At 45.2% G+C, this 19342-nt stretch overlaps 1 protein-coding gene across 8 annotated transcripts in view; it reads left to right on the forward strand.

Annotated features, from left to right (window-relative positions):
• The window catches only part of RAB3B (RAB3B, member RAS oncogene family), a 77982-nt gene that overhangs the window by 9366 nt on the left and 49274 nt on the right, over positions 1-19342 (forward strand). For all 8 annotated transcript variants that reach the window (XM_002715098.6, XM_089300671.1, XM_051857805.3 and 5 more), the window contains exon 2: positions 1494-1721. In XM_002715098.6, the coding sequence (XP_002715144.1) occupies positions 1494-1721 (228 nt within the window). The remainder of the gene's footprint in view (positions 1-1493; positions 1722-19342) is intronic.

Consider the following 19342-nt stretch of genomic DNA (forward strand, 5'->3'; position numbering starts at 1 on the left):
TCGTTGTTGTCTAATTTGAGCCGTACAGGAGCCCCGTGAGAAAAGCAGGGCAGAAATTGTTCCCCCCTTTTCCCAGATGGGAGATTGAGGCCCCAGAGTGATGAAGTGACTTTTATTAATTCAGCACACGTTTATTGAGCGCTGTTATGTGCTTGGGTTTGTACTAGAAGCCAGGCATGCAGAAATGAAGTACGTTAAGTCCCAGATGCTCAGTCTAAATGAGAAGCCAGGGTAGTAAACAATTCTGAAATGACACGAGTGCCCTCAGAATGTTCTGGGAGCACAGCAGCAGGAGCGCGTGCCTCTACCAGGCACGGGGAAGGAGACGCTTGCTCTGGGCCTCCATGGATGACAGGGGTTTGTTAGGAGGAAAGAGCATTCTAGGCAGAAAGAATAAGTGTACAAATTGTCAAAGGCAAGAAATAATAGGGCATATTTGGAGTAAAGTGTGTGGTTTGATATAAAGATACCACAGGTCAGTGAGGAGAAATGTTGGGGCAAAGACTATGAGAGTTGGTTCTTTGGTTAGTTGGTTAGTTTGGTTGTGTAGTTAGTTTGGTTAGTTGGTTCTTTGTCAAGTTGAACAGTTTGAGCTTGTTCTTTACAGCTATGGGGAGCTATAAAACTTTTAAAAAGATTTATTTATTTGAAAGAAGAGACAGTGAACCTATATCACTGGTTCACTCTCCAAATGGCTGCAATGGCTGGGACTGGGCCAGACTGAAACCAGGAGCCTGGAACTCCATCTGGGTCTCCCATGTGGTTGGAAGGGGTCCAAGTACTTGGGCCATTTTCTGCTGGTTTTCCAAGTACATTAGCAGAGAGCTGGATCAGAAGCAGAGCAGTTAGAACTTGAACTGCCTCTAATACACGATGCCAGCATTATAGGTGGTAGCTTACCCAATGCACCACAATGTTGGTCCCTGTGTAAAAGTTTTTTAAACCAGGGAACTAATAGCCCTTATACTGAGCCCTTCCTGAAATGTTCATGTGTTTGCTATTTGAAGCTTTAAAAAAAATCAGCTGAGCAACTGCCTGCTGCCAGAGATTCTCGTTGTCCATCATACCTCTAGATTGGGTTAGAAGCTTCCCAAGGACTTCCTCAACCAGGGCTTCCCTCTGTCTTATCGCTTACCTACTGCTTTGTTACTCTGTGTTTGCCTGCTCTTTTATTCTCATCTGTGAACACCCAGAGGTCAGACGCCAGGTCTGATTCATATTTGTATTCTCCATGCCCAGTACAGGGCTTGATCTGGAGCAACATGCTCTGTAAATATTTGCTTCAGCAATGAATGAGAGGAGCTGGCTTCCGCCCCCATCCTAAAACAACATTGGGGCAGGTGCAGTAATGGAGTGATGCTGACTAGTGTGCATTTCCTCTGTGATGCTGGAGTGGGGACTGATTGTGTGGATGGTAGGGTGACCATTAGAGGTTGGTGACTCAAGAAGACACTGGAAGTGTGTTCCTGAATGACTGTATGTTTCTCTTGCAGATGGCTTCAGTGACTGATGGTAAAACTGGGGTCAAAGATGCCTCTGACCAGAATTTTGATTATATGTTCAAACTGCTCATCATTGGCAACAGCAGCGTTGGCAAGACCTCCTTCCTCTTCCGCTATGCCGATGACACCTTCACCCCAGCCTTTGTCAGCACCGTGGGCATCGACTTCAAGGTGAAGACAGTCTACCGTCATGAGAAACGAGTGAAGCTGCAGATATGGGTGAGTCCTGGGCATCTTGGACGGGGCTGTCCTGAGAGGTTACTAGTCTGCCAGTACAAGGCCCGAGAGGTAAGGCCAGCTTGGAACTCCTGGATCTTACAGCATTGTCAGCACTACTGCTGTTTCGTGTCTGGCCCCTGGGCTGCCCTGTGCTGGTTTTATACATGTTTTCTCTCCTCTGAGGGTTCAGTTGCACCTGCTGCTTAACTATTCAGGAGGCTTTATCCTGACTTACATAAATGAGTGACCAAGGAACTGGGCTTTGGTATTAGACACCTGGGTTCATATTTCTATTTCTTCCATTTTCTAGCCATGGAAACTTGACTAAATTACTTAACTTCCCTGGCCCACACTTTCTTCTTCTGTTTTAAAGATTTATTTGTTTATTTGAAAGGCAGAGGGGTTCGTGTTGTGGTGCAGTGGGTTAAGTTGCCACCTGCGGCCCTGGCATCCCATTTGACTGCCAGTTCAAGTCCCGGATGCTCCGCTTCCAATCCAGCTCCCTGCAAATGGGCCTGGGAAAGCAGAAGATGGCCTAAGTGCTTGGGCCTGTGCTACCCACCTGGAAGACCCAGAAGTTTCAGCTCCTGGCTTTGACACAATCCAGCTCTGGTCATTGAGGCCATGTAGGGATGGAAAATTCAGTCATATTCTCCCCTTCCCTGTTACTCTCTGCCTTTCAAATAGATATATACATAGATCTTTTAAAAAATGCAGAATGATGGGGTGGAGTGGGGCAGAAGAAAAAAAGAAAGATAAATCTATCTTCCATCCACTGGTTCACTCCCCAAATGCCCACAACAGCTGGAGTTAGGCCAGGCTGAAACTGGGAGCCAAAAACTCCATCCAAGTTTCCCAGATGGGTGGCAGGAACCCAGGTACCTGGGTCATAATCCACTGCCTCCCAGACACATTAGTAGAAGGCTTGGTTGGAAGTACAAAGTAGCTGGGACTTGAACTAGACACTCCAATATGGGATTTGGACATCCTATGTCACAGCTTAACCCACTGTGTCACAATGGTCACCCCTCTTTCTTCTTTGAGAATTATAGTAGCATCTACATCATAGAGATTTTGGACATTAGCACCTTTCCTAGAGCAGAGCAAATGCACAATAATTATTAGCTTCTGTGTGAATCATGGCAAATTACTTCAAAACTTGGTGGCGTGAAACAACAGTGGTAATTCAGTATTATTTCACAGTTTCTGTGGGTAAAAAATTTGAGGTGGCTTGGGGTCACGCACAGGTTGGTGTGGGTTGCAGTCATCTGAAGGATGTGCTGGATGTTATTAGCAGAAGGCCTTACTTTCTCCTCATTTGGTCTTCTGAGAGCATCTTCACTCCATCACAGATAGCTTTCCAGAGTGAGAGATCTCAGAAATCAAAGGGAAATGGCAGTGTCTCTTATGACTTAGCCTCAGAAGGTCCTATTGGTTACTCCATCAAGATACAGATACTGAGAAGAAAGGACCATTAGGGAGTGTCTTGGAAGTTGACCAGCACAACTACTACTACTGGTATTTTTCATTGATGCTAAGAAAATATGTCTGCATTTTGGATGATATATCAACATGTAGATCATATACCTTTCAATAATGAATTTGTACTGGGATTGTAAATGTTGAAAATTTGTGATTTCTCTGTTCAGAACAAGTATTATTTATTTTCTATCCATTTTACTCATTAAATACACATTAATAGATTGTACATATATCTTATTGGGACAATTTTGAGAGGGATAGAGACAAAAACAGAGGTCAATAGAGAGTGACCTCCCATCTGCTGGTTCACTCCCCAAATGCCTGGCACAGCTCAGGCTGGGCAAGAGCTCAGCTTGAAGCTGGGAATGCAATCTAGGTCTCATATAAGTGGGAGGTATCCAGTTACATGAGCCAATACCTGTAGCCTCCCAGGACATGCATTAGCAAGAAGCTGGATTCAGGAGCTGGAGACAGGTATTAAACTCAAGTACTCCAAAATGGGATGTGAATGTCTTAATTGGTGTCTAAACTGCTATGCTACATACTTTCTCCTTCTCATATATTAACACCTCACAATTAACACTATGAGATAGATATTATTATCTTTTTTTGAGAGACAGAAATCTTCCCAGATGCCTGCAAATGGCCTTGGAACAAGCCAAGAATTCAATCCAGGTCTCCCATGCAAGTGGAAGGGACTCAGTTACTTCAGTCATCTTCTGCTGCCTCCCAGCGTGTGCATGAGCAGGAAGCTGGGACTGGGAACAGAGCTGGGGACTCAGTTCCAGGCATATGATGTGGGATGTGGGTGTTCTGAGTGGTGTTTAGACGCAAAGCCAAACACTCACCTGATAGATACTATTTTGACATACCTCTGTTTTACAGAACAAATTGACACTCACTTCTGAGTCAACTAGATAGCTATAAAGTAGAATTCAGATTCAGATCTTTTTTTTTTTTTTTGCTGTGCTCCATATACATATGTGTGTATATATATATATATATATATAATCATCCTTCCCACTCTACCCTCCCTTCCGCCCACGCACCACACCTTCCTCCTCCCTCTCCCATTCTCTCTCTTGATTTTTACAAAGATCTATTTTTAGTTTACTTAATGATCATAAGGTTAACTCTACACTAAGTAAAAGAGTTCAACAAATGGTATGAAGAAAAAAAACACTGTTCCTCAACAGAAGAGACAAAGGCTGTAACAGTCATTGAATCTCAAAATGTCCATTTCACTCCAGTATATTACATTTTAGGTACTCTATTAGTTACCTCAGATCAGGGAAAACATATAGTATCTGTCTTTTTGGGATCAGATCTTCTGATTCTAAATTATGTACTCTTTCCTCTACATTATGTATTTGAGGTCTTATAAAACTCATATCTCCATTTATGATCATGTTAAATATTTATATAGAGGTAATTTACATAGATTAATTTATATGGAGATAGTCATTTTGTTCTTTTACTCTCTATTAAGGACATTGAGGAATCGTAAATCATTGCAGGTCCTCTAGTTCATTGGTTCTCAAAGTGTGGGCTCCAGAACAAGCCCATCAGCATCACTTGGGAATCTGTTAGAAATGCGAATTCTTGGCCGGCACCACGGCTCACTAGGCTAATCATCCACCAGCGGTGCTGGCACCCCAGGTTCTGGTCTCAGTTGGGGCGCCGGATTCTGTCCCGGTTGCTCCTCTTCCAGTCCAGCTCTCCACTGTGGGCTAGGAGGGCAGTGGAGGATGGCCCAAGTGCTTGGGCCCTGCACCCGCATGGGAGACCAGGAGGGAGCACCTGGCTCCTGGTTTCGGATTAAAAAAAAAAAAAGAAAGAAATGCGAATTCTCATGCCCCACCTCAGATCTACTGAATTAGAAATTCTGGGGTTGAGGGTCCAACAATCTGCGTTGTACCTGGTTTTGTTGGAGAACCACTGATCGAGTTTAGCTGTCATGGTGAGCAGCAGTAACCATTCACTCACCTAGTGTGTTCCAGTGCTTTCATTTGTGTTGTCTGACATCAGCCTTGCAACCAGTGCACAGAGGGGTGTGAGAACATGGTATCTGGGGCACAGGGAGTGGAACTGAATCAGGGCTGTGAAAGAACAGGAAGGGGGAGCTCAGAGGGAGATTTGCCATAGAGACTGCAGGCAGCAGACTGGGGCTCAGGGGGAACTTGCACAAGAAACAAAAGGTTCTTGTCGTTACCCATAGCGTATATGTCTGGTGATTCCTTAGGGAGCTGAGGAAATTAATAGAGCTTGTTTTTATTTATGAATATAAAATGTTTTACTGTGTGGATTGACACAGATGTTTTCATTCAAGCCCTGTATTGGAAGCCCATATATCTTACACTTGAAAAATCTCGAGGGGGCGGCCAGCATGGTTGCATGGCAGGTGAAGCCATGGCCTGTGGTGCTGGCATCCATCATATGGGTGCTGGTTTGAGTTCTTGCAAATCTGCTTCCAGTCTGGCTCCCTGCTAATGCACCTAGGAAAGCAGCAGAAGATGGCCCAAGTGCTTGGGCCTCTGCACCCATGTGGGAGACCTAGAAGAAGCTCCTGGCTCCCAAGTTCAGCCTGGCCCAGCCCTGGCTGTGGTGGCCATTTAGGGAGTCAACCAGTGGATGGATGGAGGACCTCTCTTTCTCTCTCTGGTTCTCCCCCTATCTCTGTAATTCTGCCTTTCAAATAAATAAAATGAATAATAATAATAAAAAAAAATCTTGAACCGGAGGAGCCATTCTGCCTTTCCAGGTGCTTGGCAGTGATGGCTCCCTCACTCTTTGTGTGTTTTCAGCCTATTTTGAGCTTTTGTGGCTTTCCTGTGCCTGGTTATGTGGATTCATTGATTATACTATCTAGTTTTAGCTAAGTGAAAACTCACAATGAATATGTGGCTTTTCAAGTCTTTTTATTATTATTATTATTTTTGACAGACAGAGTTAGACAGTGAGAGAGAGAAATAGAGAGAAAGGTCTTCCTTCCATTGGTTTACCCCTCAACTGGCCGCCACAGCCGGCACGCTGCACCAATCCGAAGCCAGGAGCCAGGTGCTTCTCCTGGTCTCCCATGCGGGTACAGGGCCCAAGCACTTGGGCCATCCTCCACTGCCTTCCCTTCCCAGGCCACAGCAGAGAGCTGGACTGGAAGAGGAGTGATCGGGACAGAATCCAGCACCCCGACCAGGACTAGAACCCGGGGTGCTGGCGCCCCAGGCAGAGGATTAGCCTAGTGAGCCATGGCACCAGCCAATATATGGCTTTTAATAAGTCCTATAAAGGACCCTTTGGTTGAAGACCATATTAATTATAGTGAACCCAAGTGAGCATAATAAAATGGCTGAATTGATGTTTTTCCAATGATTAGCACAAGTTCACTGTTAGCTGCACTTTAAGATAAAATCAATGATGATCTAATTAGATTTGAATTAATCAGGATGCTTTTGCTAAAAAAAAAAAATGACAAAACAAAGTGTTTTCATGTGTATACATGTATACTTCAATATACCAAAAACAGTTTTCTATACTGTTCATAAAACAAAATTTAAACATTTAGATATTGCTTACTTCATTTTAAAATATTTTAATTTCTGTATGGAAGTAGATATATAGATATGTATAATCTAAGTAAATATGCATAGATTGTGCATGCTATATCTAAGTTTTTCTTACTTAAAGGGGTAGAAGTCTGGAGACCACTATCATAGAGACCTTGGGAAGCCATAGGAAGTTTTCATAAAGTCAGGTTTGCAAAAATTTTATAAAAATCTCTGGTAGATGGAAATAAGGCAAAGAACCCAAGCTCATGGCATGTATACATTATGTATGTATACTTTTAGTATATCAATTTTATCTCATAAAGCTGTTTAAATATGTATTTGTATTGGGGCCACTGGTATGGCGTAGCAGATTAAGCCGCAGTCTGCTGTGCTGGCATCCCATACGGTTCAAATCCAAGCTGCTCTATTTCTGATCCAAGTCCTGGCTAATGAGTCTGGGAAGGCAGTGGAAGATGGCTCCAGTATACCCACAGGGGAGGCTTGGGTGAAGCTCCTGGCTCCTGGCTTTGACATGGCCTAGCCCTGGCTGTTGTGGCCATTTGGGGAGTGAACCAGCAGATGGAAGCTCTCTCTGTAATTCTGACTTTCAAATAAATAAATAAACTTAAATATATATATGTGTGTGTGTTGTGTGTGTGTATGTGTATGCACATATGTGTAAAGTATTGACCAGCTATAGAAAAAAAGAAAGAAAAGGAGCTGGCATTGTGGCTTAGCTGGTTAAACCATTGCTTATGACACTGGAATCCCATATCAGAGTGCCAGTTAAAGTGCCAGCTGCTCTGCTTCTGATCCAGTTCCCTGCTTGCTAGTGCATCTGAGGAAGCAGTGGAAGATGGCCCTAGTGTTTGGGGCCCCTGCCACCCAATGGGAGATCTCATTGTGGCCATTTGGAGAGTGAATCAGTAGATGGAAGACCTTGTTCTTTGTCTCTCCCTCTATCATTCTGCCAAATAAATAGATATTTTTTTTTAAAAAAAGGAAGAGAAAGATCAGTGGTTTGGATATGAAGGGTTTTTAACAAGTTTATGGAAAATGTATATTATCAAAAAAGTTATGCATGAATTTCAAGGTTTTTTTTGCACCAAAATAAGCTTGTCTTTTAATTCCATTTTCTGTGAATTTTTTTGAAGTACCTTCATGTTCATCTGCATGGGCTGTTATAACAAACACCACAGCCTAGGTGGCTTATACAACTGAAATTTGTGTCTGATGGTGGTGGAGGCTGGAAATCCAAAATCAATGAACCAGTAGGTGGATGTCAGGGGAAGGCCCACCTCTTGGGTTGCAGATAGCTGCCTTCTCACTATGTGGTCACATGGCCTTCCCTTCATTCATGGGCACAGAAGAAAGAGCATGAATTCTTTGGTGCTTCTTTTTATAGTGATACTAATCCTGTTGGATCGGGGCCTCGCCATAGGACCTCATTTAATCTTGATAACTTCCTTGGAGCCTCATCTCCACATGTCACTGGGCGATTAGACTCTCAACATGTGAAGTTGGGCGAGGAGGACAGAAACATTCAGTCTGTAACACTAAGACTGACAAAAATGAGATAATGGATGGAAATGGGAGATTTAGGATTAGAATTTACAGAATTTGATGAACAATGTATCATAAAAGAAGAAGGAGCACATATGCAAGTATTTACTTAGGTATACTAATGAATACAAAAGTTCTGTGATTTTTCTTTTTGAGATACATGAGCTTTGGTAAGTCACTTAGCTTCTATGAGTAGATAATATCTTTAACTGTGGGATGTACAACTTTATTGAGGGTGATATTACAGTATTGTGCCTGGCAAGTATGTCTGCCTCCTGGGTCACACGCAAAGGGTCATGGTGTCCCATTCCAATGGGAATGTCCCATTCCCATCTGAGGTTCCTGGGGTGCTAGAATGGCATCCAGTGACTCACCAGCAAAGTATTGAGGGTTCAGTTAAATTCCTCCAATTCATTTGGTCTTTCTTGAGGGATTCCAGAAAGTCAGCATCAAGGTGGAAGGTGGAAAGCAAGGAAGAGGAGGTTATGGGCATTGCTGAGCAGGACCACCCACAGTAGGAGTTTCTGTCATCTCCAGGGGATGCTGGGTCATAAGGGTTTTGGGCCTTCCTTATTCCCTGGGGCCCCTTGCCACCTAGGTCCCTGAGCGTACACTCTGTTTCTTGGGAGGCTAATTATTGTGGACCAGAGAAGAAACTCATACTGAGGAGGTGGGGTTAGGGGAGAAGTCTCATTAAAAGGGAGTGAGAACACACACAAATGTGAACAGAGGGAGACTTGGTAACTCCACAGCAACGAAACCGACTGGTGGTCACTGACTGCCGAGTGCTGGTTGCCAAGCAACTCCTGGAGACCCATGGGAAGAGAAGAACAGGAGGGGCTTCCACCACCTCCCTGTGGGGCTCATTGCAGGAGCTGTCAGTTCTGGTGCTGGTCAAGGGAAGAGTCTGGGTGTCTGTGGGGGACTGGGTGAACCCAGGACTCCTGGAGTCTTGAGTTCCGGTCCTCTCTCCTGCAGTCATTGTGTGATTTGGGTTACTCTTCCTTTCCATGGGCCTGCCTACCCAGCTATCACGTAGATCATCTTCTCTAGACTCCTTGCCTCATGGATTGCTGTGATGATCAAGTGAGGACATGGAAGAGGAGGTCCCCGGAGAACTAGGAAGCCTCAAGTAGGGACCATGAGGATGTTGGCAGCCATGCAGACTCTTCTTGTGTGTGCCTTAAATCTTCCTTTATGTCCTTCACACCTTCCCTCTGACTTGGGGAGGTACTTATTTCTCTATAGAATAGGTGGTTGAGGCCAGAGATGTCAAGTTATCTATGTAGAGCCAAAAAGGTAAACTTAAACATTTCAGTCATTCAATAGACATATATCTGGTGCTCACTCTGTGTCAGACATTGTAGGAGGGTTGGGATACAATTACACCCTTCCTGCTCACATGGAGTTTACACTCAGCAGGGAGATATACACTGTGCACATAAAGAGGGTCTCATTTCATCTGTGGTCAAGACCCTAAAGGGAAGGATCTTCATCTCAGGCACTGGGACTCAGAGCCCAGGAATCCCTGAACTGTACCTTGGCTCTCTTGCAGTGGGGCTTCATGCTCCACTCTGTTGACAGCTTAAACAGGCCAGCTCAGCTGGTAGTCTTCACCACAACACCCCACTGCAGGCCCTGTCCACTGTGTTGTGGAAGGCCAGAGTCTGTCTCTTCTTTCCTACTGTCACCAGTGAGGCTGTTTTGGACCTGCCTATCTAGAAGGCTTGAAAAACAGGTGTGTCTCACATCTGGGGTTACTTATACACACACTAGGGAATGGGCTGGTTGGCCTCTCCAGCATTCTTTTTTTTTTTAAAAAAAAAGATTTATTTATTTATTTTTTGACAGGTAGAGTTAAACAGTGAGAGAGATAGAGACAGAGAGAAAGGTCTTCCTTCTGTTGGTTCACCCCCCAAATGGCCGCTATGGCTGGCACTGCGCCGATCCGAAGCCAGGAGCCAGGTGTTTCCTCCTGGTCTCCCATGTGGGTGCAGGGCCCAAGGACTTGGGCCATCCTCTATTGCCTTCCCAGGCCACAGCAGAGAGCTGGACTGGAAGAGGGGCAACTGGGACAGAATCCAGCACCCCAACTGGGACTAGAACCTGGGGTGCCGGTGCCACAGGCAGAAGATTAGCCTAGTGAGCTGCTGCGCCAGCCTATTTATTTATTTGAAAGGTAGATTTACAGAGAGGCAGAGGCAGAGAGAGAGAGAGGAGTCTTTCAACCGTTGGTTTACTCCCCAAATTGTTGCAATGGCTGGAGCTGTACCTATCTGAAGCTAGGAGCCAGGAGCTTCTGTGTCTCCCACACCCATGCAGGGACCCAAGGACTTGGGCCATCTTCTACTGCTTTCCCAGGCCATAGCAGTGAGCTGCATCAGAAGTAGAGCAGCTGGGACTCGAACCAGCGCCCATATGGGATGCCAGCACTGCAGGTGGCAGCTATGCCACAGCACTGGCCCCTCCATCATTCTTTTATTGCAGATTCAAAAGTCTGTCTTTGTGAAGGACTTAAAGGTCGCTGTCCTTTTTCCTGAGTCTGTCCTGATACCACTCTTCTCCTTCCTCTTTCTTTCTCTTCATCTTTCTCCTCTGAAGCCCTTGGTACTAAGACACTTATGTGTTTCTAAATAGCCCATATGTTTTGCTGTGTTGGTGATAAGGTGAAAGAAATAATTTATCCAAAGCACCAACATAGTGACTGGAACAAAGTAAACATCCAGCAGATAATTTTTGTTAAGCTTCTACAAGGTTCATAAATGGCCCTCCTCTTCTTCTACACTTAACTTTGGAATCAGTTGAGCAATAGCTGCAGGAGTCAGAGATGGGGAGTAACATGACAGCTTTATTCCTTATAAAAACTAGGGCGAAGCACATGTCTTTAGGCAAGTGGGGCTTGCCAAAACTTTACTGGAGTCAGATAGACATGCAAACCCAGGCAAACTGACACTGCTCCTCCTGCTACCTTCAGGAGGGTGAAATCCAACTGCTTAAACATAAGCTGGAGACCTACGGGCAGCACAGAGGAGTCTGGAGGCTGAACTGGGAGACTGGAGCTCTGACAAGTCCTATGGCCCCAGGAATGTGGAGACAGTTCCTGAGTGCACCATGTTGTGCTCGGCTCTTATGATAATCAGAATTGATTTTTCTAGGCAACAAGTTTCCTGCTGTGGCTGCAGAGGCATGCTGACACTTTCATCTCCCCAAAGCCTGTGGGAGCAAGCTGCTGGAGGAGACTTAATCTGATTTTTAAAACCAATACAAAGTCTATGGGAAGTCCAATCAGAATTGCAAGCATCATCTGCCTTTGTAATTTGTAAATGAATTAACCAACAATCTTTTTTTCTATACCGTCTAGGTTCCTGTTAGTACACAGCAATCTTCATTGACTATTAAAGGGGCCTCCAAGAAACATCCATTGGGGCCACAACCCTGTTCCCTCCATCCAAATTGCCGGAGGAGAAAAAAGAGAGAATCTAGAAGTGATTTGTGGATTGATTCACTCAATAAGCTTGTGTCATGTACCTAATATTACCAGGCACTGTCATAAGAGGGCAAATGAACAGCTACAATACAATATAGATGATATAATAAAGGAATGCAGGAAGCAAGCACTTAGCCCAGTTGAGATGCCCACATCCTATGTCAGAGTGCCTCAGTTTGATTCTCAGCTCTGGCTCCTGGCTTCAGCTTCCCACCATTGCCGACCCTGGGTGGCAGTGGTGATTGTTCAAGTAACTGGGTTCCTACCATTCACTTAGGGGACCTGGATTGTATTCCTAGCTTTTGGCTCTGGCCCTGGCTGTTGTAGATACTTGGGAAATGAACCACTAAATGGTAGTTCTCTGTCTGTCTCTGTGCCTCTAAAATAAAAGTAATAATAAGTTTTTAAAAATTTAAAGGGATGAAGAAAATATTTATAGGAAGATGGAAGAGAGTAGCTGCCTCTTCTTGGGAGTTACTGAAGGCTCAGAAAGGAGGGGTACATTTAATCTGGGTCTTAACAAATGCAGCTTTTCCCCAGGTTAACTTAAGGGAAGGCGTCCCCGTGCAGAAGAAAAGAAAAACAATTGTGCTTTTGAACACACTTTATGTGCCTGGCTGTGTTAGGTTCTGTTTTCTTGGTGAAAAAATATCTCCACCTCTAAGGGAGCACTCAGTGTAGTGAAGGGGGAAGGAAGGATACAATATGTGCACAAATATTGGTGACGTGTTGACTAGCGAAATGATAGGGTCTGACTTTTTTTAATTTTTTTGTTTAATTTGATTGATTTTACAGAAAGAGAGAAAGGAAGAGTGAGCACATTTCCAGGTGTAACAAAAGCTAGGACTGTGCTGAGGCCAGATTGGGGCCAAAGCTAGGAGCCAGGAACTTAATCCAGGCCTCCCATGTGGGTGGTAGGAGCCAAACTATCTATAGGAGCCATCACCACTGTCTCCCAGTGTCTGCTTTATCAGGAAGCTGGAATCAGGAGCCAGAACTGGGAATTGAATCCAGGTACTCTGGTAGGGGACATAGGCATCTTAACCAGAGTTTTAACTGCTTGGCTAAATGTAGGCCTATATTTTTAAAATGAGCACTTTATTTTATATAATTTTAGGTGTATAGAAATGTTACAATGGCAGTACAGAGAATTCTCATGTAACTTTTATGCAGTTTCTGTAATGTTAACATATTTACATAACCATGACAAAATTGCTAAAATTAAGAAATCAATGTTGGTACAATATGATTAACTAAATAGCAAATTTATTCGAATTTCACTAATTTTTTTCCATTAATGTCCTTTTACTATTCTAGAATCCAATCCAAGATACCACATTGCATTGAAGAACTTATTTTCTATCAACATATAATTCATATAACATAAAACTGTGTCCTTTTAAAAAAAGATTTATTTATTTATTTGAAAAGTAGAATTAGAGAGAGGGAGAGGGAGAGAAAGAGAGAGAGAGAGGTCTTCCATCTGCTAGTTCACTTCCTAAATGGCCACAACGGCCAGAGCTGGGCCGATCCAAAGCCAGGAGCTTCTACTGGGTCTCTCACATGGGTGCAGGGGCCCAAACACTTGGGCTATCTTCCACTACTTTCCTGGGCACATTAACAGGGAGCTGGATCAGAAGTGGAGCAGCTGGGACTTGAACTAGTGCCCATATGGGATGCTGGCGCCCATATTAATGGTGGATTTACCCATCATGCCACAGGACTGGACTCAAAACTGTGTCCTTTTAAAGTATACAGTTCAGTGATTTTTTATTTTTAGTATATTCACAAAATCGTGTAACTATCACCACTATCAAATTCCAAAACATTTTGGAATTTGATAACATTTTAATATTTAATAGAATTTATCTGAGGCAAGATTATGCCTGTTGCACGAATAAGAAGAGCAAAAGGCAAAACTAGGGAGAACCAGTTAGAATTTATAATAATTGAGGCCAGAAATGATGGTGACTTGAACTGGGGTGGTGGTAGCAGTGGTACTGAAAGTTGTCAGATTTTGTGTATATATTGAAAATATTGTTGGTAGGATTTGAATTGGATATGGTAGGAAGAGGAAGGAAATAGTCGAGGATAATTCCCAAGGTTTAGAAGGTTGGAGAGGTTGCTCACTAGTTGGGGAAGATTGCAGGGAGAGCAAGATTTGGGGAGACAGTCGTGGACTCTGTTTTGCTATGTTAAATTGGAGAATTGGAGATCCTATTAGATAACCAAGAAGGGATATAGAATAAGCAGTTGCAGAACTGGGTCTGCAGTTCATGGCATAAGCTCTGGCTGCATAAATAAATTAGTAAGTCACTTGCAGATTGATGGTTTTTAAAACCGTGAGAACAAGTAAGATCAACAAGGAGGAGGGTGAAGATAGGAAGAAGAGGTTCGAGGACTGAGCCTGGAGATATCCCAACACTATGATGTTAGGAAGATGAGGAGCAATCAGCAGAGGAGACTGAAAAAGAACAGTTGAAAAGGGAACGTGTGATGTCATGGTAGCTAAATGAAGATAGTTTTACAGAAAAAGGAGAGATCAACGGTGCCGAATATGGTTGCTAGGTTATGAATATGAAGGCTGAGGATCAACTTCTGGGCTTAGTGAAATGGAGTTTGTTTGAAACCTTGATATAGCTGTTTTGGCAGTGAGGCAGGGGTGAAATCCTGATAAGGGTGGGAAAAGAGAAATTAGAGATAACAAAAAGTACATGGCACATTCTTGGATTTTTGCTCTAAAGGAAAGATAATTGGAGTGGTAGCTGAAGCTGAAGAGAGAAGTGAGTCAGGAAAGATTTTGATTTTAAAGATGAGAGAAGAAACATCCATGTTTGTGTGCTGCTGGAATAATCCAGTGGAGATCAATAAACCAAACAACCAACAAAGAAACAAAAGCACAAAACTGATGTGATATAGGAGAGAGGAGAATTGCTGAAACAGTATCCTTGAGCTGGTAAGAGGGAATGGGATCACATGCAGAGAGGGTGAGTCCTTGCTGGGAGCATGGGCCGTGCATCTCCACATTAACGGAGGAAAAAGCAGAGGGTTGGGAGCCGGGATGCGGCTTGGAGTTACCGGTGCTGGTGAGCATGCTTGAGAATATGATTTTCTGATGAAGTAGGAAGCAAGGTCATCTACTGAGATGAGGATGGGGGAGGAAGTTTTGAGATGTGAAGAGAGAGGAGAGCCTCATCTAAGAAAAGGGAGGAGTGAATAGACTAGGGGAAGCAATCTGATTGCTGATTGGCATTAAGGCTCCACTTGAAATTAATGATCATAAATTTAAATTCCCATATTCATGAATCTACAGTGTGGTTGTGTGTTTTTCTCCAGTCATGTTTTGCTCTGTGGATATAGGCTTAGAATAGGCAGAGAGTCAGGCTTTAAGGAAAGTGTGATTTTCGCTGAGTGAGTTATGACAAAGCAATAGAGGGTCCGGGGAGTCAGGGGTATGTGCAGGGGAGCTACAGTCGTGACTGACCACAGAAGTCAAGCTGGACAGCGAGGGTGGACAGGGCACACTGGAACAGTGAGAGATGGCAGGAGATGAAGACTGCTCAGGCTGGAAGCTCAATAGCGTTGGGCTGGAAAGAGCATATTGCTCTGAGTTGGGAGTCTGGAAATTACTGCTGATAAGTATGAGAGTGAGTGACTGAGGTAGGGTTAGAGATCAGCATCCCTGGAGGAGAGGAGTTCATGGAAATGTTTGGAGATTGTTTGGAAGGCTCATCTATGTGGATATTGAAATAACCAAGAATTATGGAGAGAGGCGCAGTGAACCAGCAGCTCTTGACTGGTCAGTAGGGAATTGTGGGTGGCATAATCTCATGGCATGAGACTTAAAGCTGGGGGCATTTAGTTTTAGTTTTTTTCTTTAAAAGAGATTTATTTATTTATTTATTTATTTATTTATTTTGACAGGCAGAGTGGACAGTGAGAGAGAGAGAGAGAGAGAGAAAGGTCTTCCTTTGCCGTTGGTTCACCCTCCAATGGCTGCCGCGGCCAGCGCGCTGCGACCGGCACACCGCGCTGATCTGATGGCAGGAGCCAGGAGCCAGGTGCTTCTCCTGGTCTCCCATGGGGTGCAGGGCCCAAGCACCTGGGCCATCCTCCACTGCACTCCCTGGCCACAGCAGAGAGCTGGCCTGGAAGAGGGGCAACCAGGACAGAATCTGGCGCCCCGACCGGGACTAGAACCCGGTGTGCCGGCGCCGCTAGGCGGAGGATTAGCCTAGTGAGCTGCGGCGCCGGCCTTATTTATTTATTTTGAAAGTCAGAGTTACAGAGAGGGTGGATGAGGGAGAGAGAGTGTGCTTTCATCCACTGGTTCATAACCCCAGGTGGCTGCAACAGCACGTGCTGAGCCCAACTGAAGTCAGGAGCCAGGAGCTTCATCCAAGTATCCCATGTGGGTAGCAGGGGCCAAAACACTTGGGCCATTTGCTGCTGCTTTTCCCAGGCCATTAGTAGGGAGCTGGATTGGAAGTGGAGCAGCCTGGACTCCAACCAGTGCCCATATGGGATGCTGGCATTACAGGCAACAGCTTTACCTGCTGTGCCACAACTCCAGCCCCTTGTTTTAGTCTCTGAAGGAGGGAAGGAGAATGATCTGGAAACAGGGGTGAGAAGCAACATCTAACCCCAATTCTGGTAGGGGATCCAAGGGCAATGAAAGAGGAGGCAGGAATTTGGAGGCTTTAGGGAAAGCCATGTCCTCCGAGAAAGGCTGCTTTCAATTAAAGCAAGGAGGCGAAGGAAGTATCCAGACCGGTTGAGCAAGAGTGATTTTTCTGATGACCAACTGAGTTTTGGGTTCAGAAAAAGGTTTCAGTATGGAGAGGAGCAGTCAGTTAGAAAAGAAAATATACTGAGCTATCCGGACATCAGAATGCAGTGGTCAGGGGTGGCCTGGAAGGCTTGGGCTTCTTGCCATGATTGACATGAACAGAGAGGTAAAAGATGTCACAAAACAAATTAAAATGCAGACAGCTGGCTCCAGGCAGACGGTGGTTGTGTAGAGGCCATGAGAGATTCTCTGCTGCCTCTCCCTCTCTCTCTTTTTTTTTTTAAGATTTATTTATTTATCCGAAAGTCAGAGTTACACAGAGAAGGGGAGGCAGAGAGAGAGAGAGGTCTTCCATCTGTTGGCTCACTCCCAGATGACCGCAATGGCAGGAGCTGCGCCGATCTGAAGCCAGGAGCCAGGAGCCTGGAGCCTCCTCCAGGCCTTCCCACGTGTGTGCAGGGCCCAAGGACCTGGGTCATCTTTCACTGCTTTCCCAGGCCATAGCAGAGAGCTAGATGGAAGTGGAACAGCTGGGAGTCAAACTGGCGCCCATATGGGACGCTGGCACCACAGGCAGTGACCCTACCTGTTATGCCACAGCGCTGCCCCCCCTTTTTTATTAAAGATTTTAAAAATTTATTTGAAAGGCAGAGTTACAGAGAGGCAGAGGCAGAGAGAGAAGTCTTCCATCTGCTGATTCACTCCCCAACAGCCAGAGCTGCGCCAATCTAAAGCCAGGAGCTAGGAGGCTTCTTCTGGGTCTCCCACATAGGTGCAGGGGCCCAAGCACTTGGGCCATCTTCTGCTGCTTTCCTAGGCCATAGCAGGGAGCTGGATTAGAAGAGGAGCAGCCTGGACTAGAACCGGTGTCCATATGGGATGCCGGCACCACAGGAGAGGCTTAACCTACTGTGCCATAGTACCAATCCCTCTTATCCCTGGTTTTAGAGACCAGAAGTTGGAGGAAGTGCCATTTTTTTTAAAGATTTATTTATTTTATTTGAAAGTCAGAGTTACACATAGAGAGAAGGAGAGGCAGAGAGAGAGAGGGGTCTTCTATCTGCTGCTTCACTCCATAATTGGCAGCAATGGCTGGAGCTGCATCAATCTGAAGCCAGGAGCTTCTTCCAGGTTTCCCACGTGGATACAGGGGCCCAAGGACTTGGGTAATCTTCTGCTGTTTTCCCAGGAACGTTAGCAGGGAGTGGGGTTGGAAGTGGAGCAGCTGGATCTTGAGCAAGCGTCCATATGGGATGCCAACACTGCAGGGGGTAACTTTACCCACTACGCCACAGTGCCAGCTTCGGAGGTGCCATTCTTACTTGGATGCCTGGAATCCCTCTGGACTTCACACATATCAGCATTTGTCATAACAATAAACAGCAGCTGCCATTTATGTAAAAGACTTCCACCTGTCAGTGAGTCCAGTCGTGCCTCCCACAGGGCTGATGGGAGCTACGGTGGTACCAGCTGTCATGTTGGCTCTATGCTCAGTGCCTTTTTTTTTTTTTTTGACAGGCAGAGTGGACAGTGAGAGAGAGACAGAGAGAAAGGTCTTCCTTTGCCGTTGGTTCACCCTCCAATGGCCGCCGCTGCAGCCGGCGCACCGCGCTGATCCGATGGCAGGAGCCAGGATCCAGGTGCTTTTCCTGGTCTCCCATGGGGTGCAGGGCCCAAGCACCTGGGCCATCCTCCACTGCACTCCCTGGCCATAGCAGAGAGCTGGCCTGGAAGAGGGGCAACCGGGACAGAATCCGGCGCCCCAACCGGGACTAGAACCCGGTGTGCCGGCGCCGCAAGGTGGAGGATTAGCCTATTGAGCCACGGCGCCGGCCGCTCAGTGCTTTCACAATCTCACTTCATTCTCACGATTACCCTGTGAACTAGGCACTATCACTACCCCTGTTGCACAAATAAACTGAGGTCCATAGGAATTAAGTTGCTCACTTAACACAATTAGTAAGCTGCAGAATCTAGAACTGAATGAAGATCTCTCTGCCTTCAAAACCTGTGTATGCTCTGCGCCCTGTCCCCCTCCTTTCCTTGTTATACATCCACAGAGGTAAGGTCTTTGGTAAAGCACTCAGTAAATGGCGAAAATGTTGAGAATTATAATTTATGGGGCAGCAACTATATGTTTTGTAGGTGATTTACTGTGCACAATGATGGAGCACAAAACGGACAAGGGAACTGAGACTCAGAGAAGTTGAGGGACTTGACCATGACTTACCAAAACTAATAAATGGCACAGCCAGGATTTAAAGTCAGCACTGTCTGTCGCCACAGCCTGTGTTCTTTTCACACCTGCCTGGGCACTCTTTCCATTGCCCTGTGGTGCTCTATGGGCCACAGAAGTGGGTAAGAGTCAATGTCACAGCTAAAATTTGGAGCCAAACTGTCACCTGTTAACTTTCCAGCCTCCACCCCTTTCCCAGCATCCCCCCTCCCTCTTCAACCCTTACAGCTTCACAGGTGATTCTCATGAGTATGCAAGGCTGAGTGGCACTAGCGTGTAGGTATGTAATTAGATGACTTGCTACTTGGTCTCTAAGGAGCTTCTCTATGTGCTGTCACACACAGAGAGAGAAGAGATTGGGGACTTGGTTACTTCAGCTGTGGTGTAAGTACAATGACACATGGCACCTGCTGGTGTAGGTGTGATGAGTAACTATGTCTCTGAGCCTCAATTTCCTCAGCTGTGAAATAGGAATGCTATTAGTGGCTATTTCTTTTTTTATTAAAGATTTTAATTTAT

The sequence above is a fragment of the Oryctolagus cuniculus genome, chromosome 7 (genome assembly GCF_051225735.1).
Source record: "Oryctolagus cuniculus isolate XC-2025 breed Fujian yellow rabbit chromosome 7, ASM5122573v1, whole genome shotgun sequence".
NCBI lineage: Eukaryota > Metazoa > Chordata > Mammalia > Lagomorpha > Leporidae > Oryctolagus > Oryctolagus cuniculus.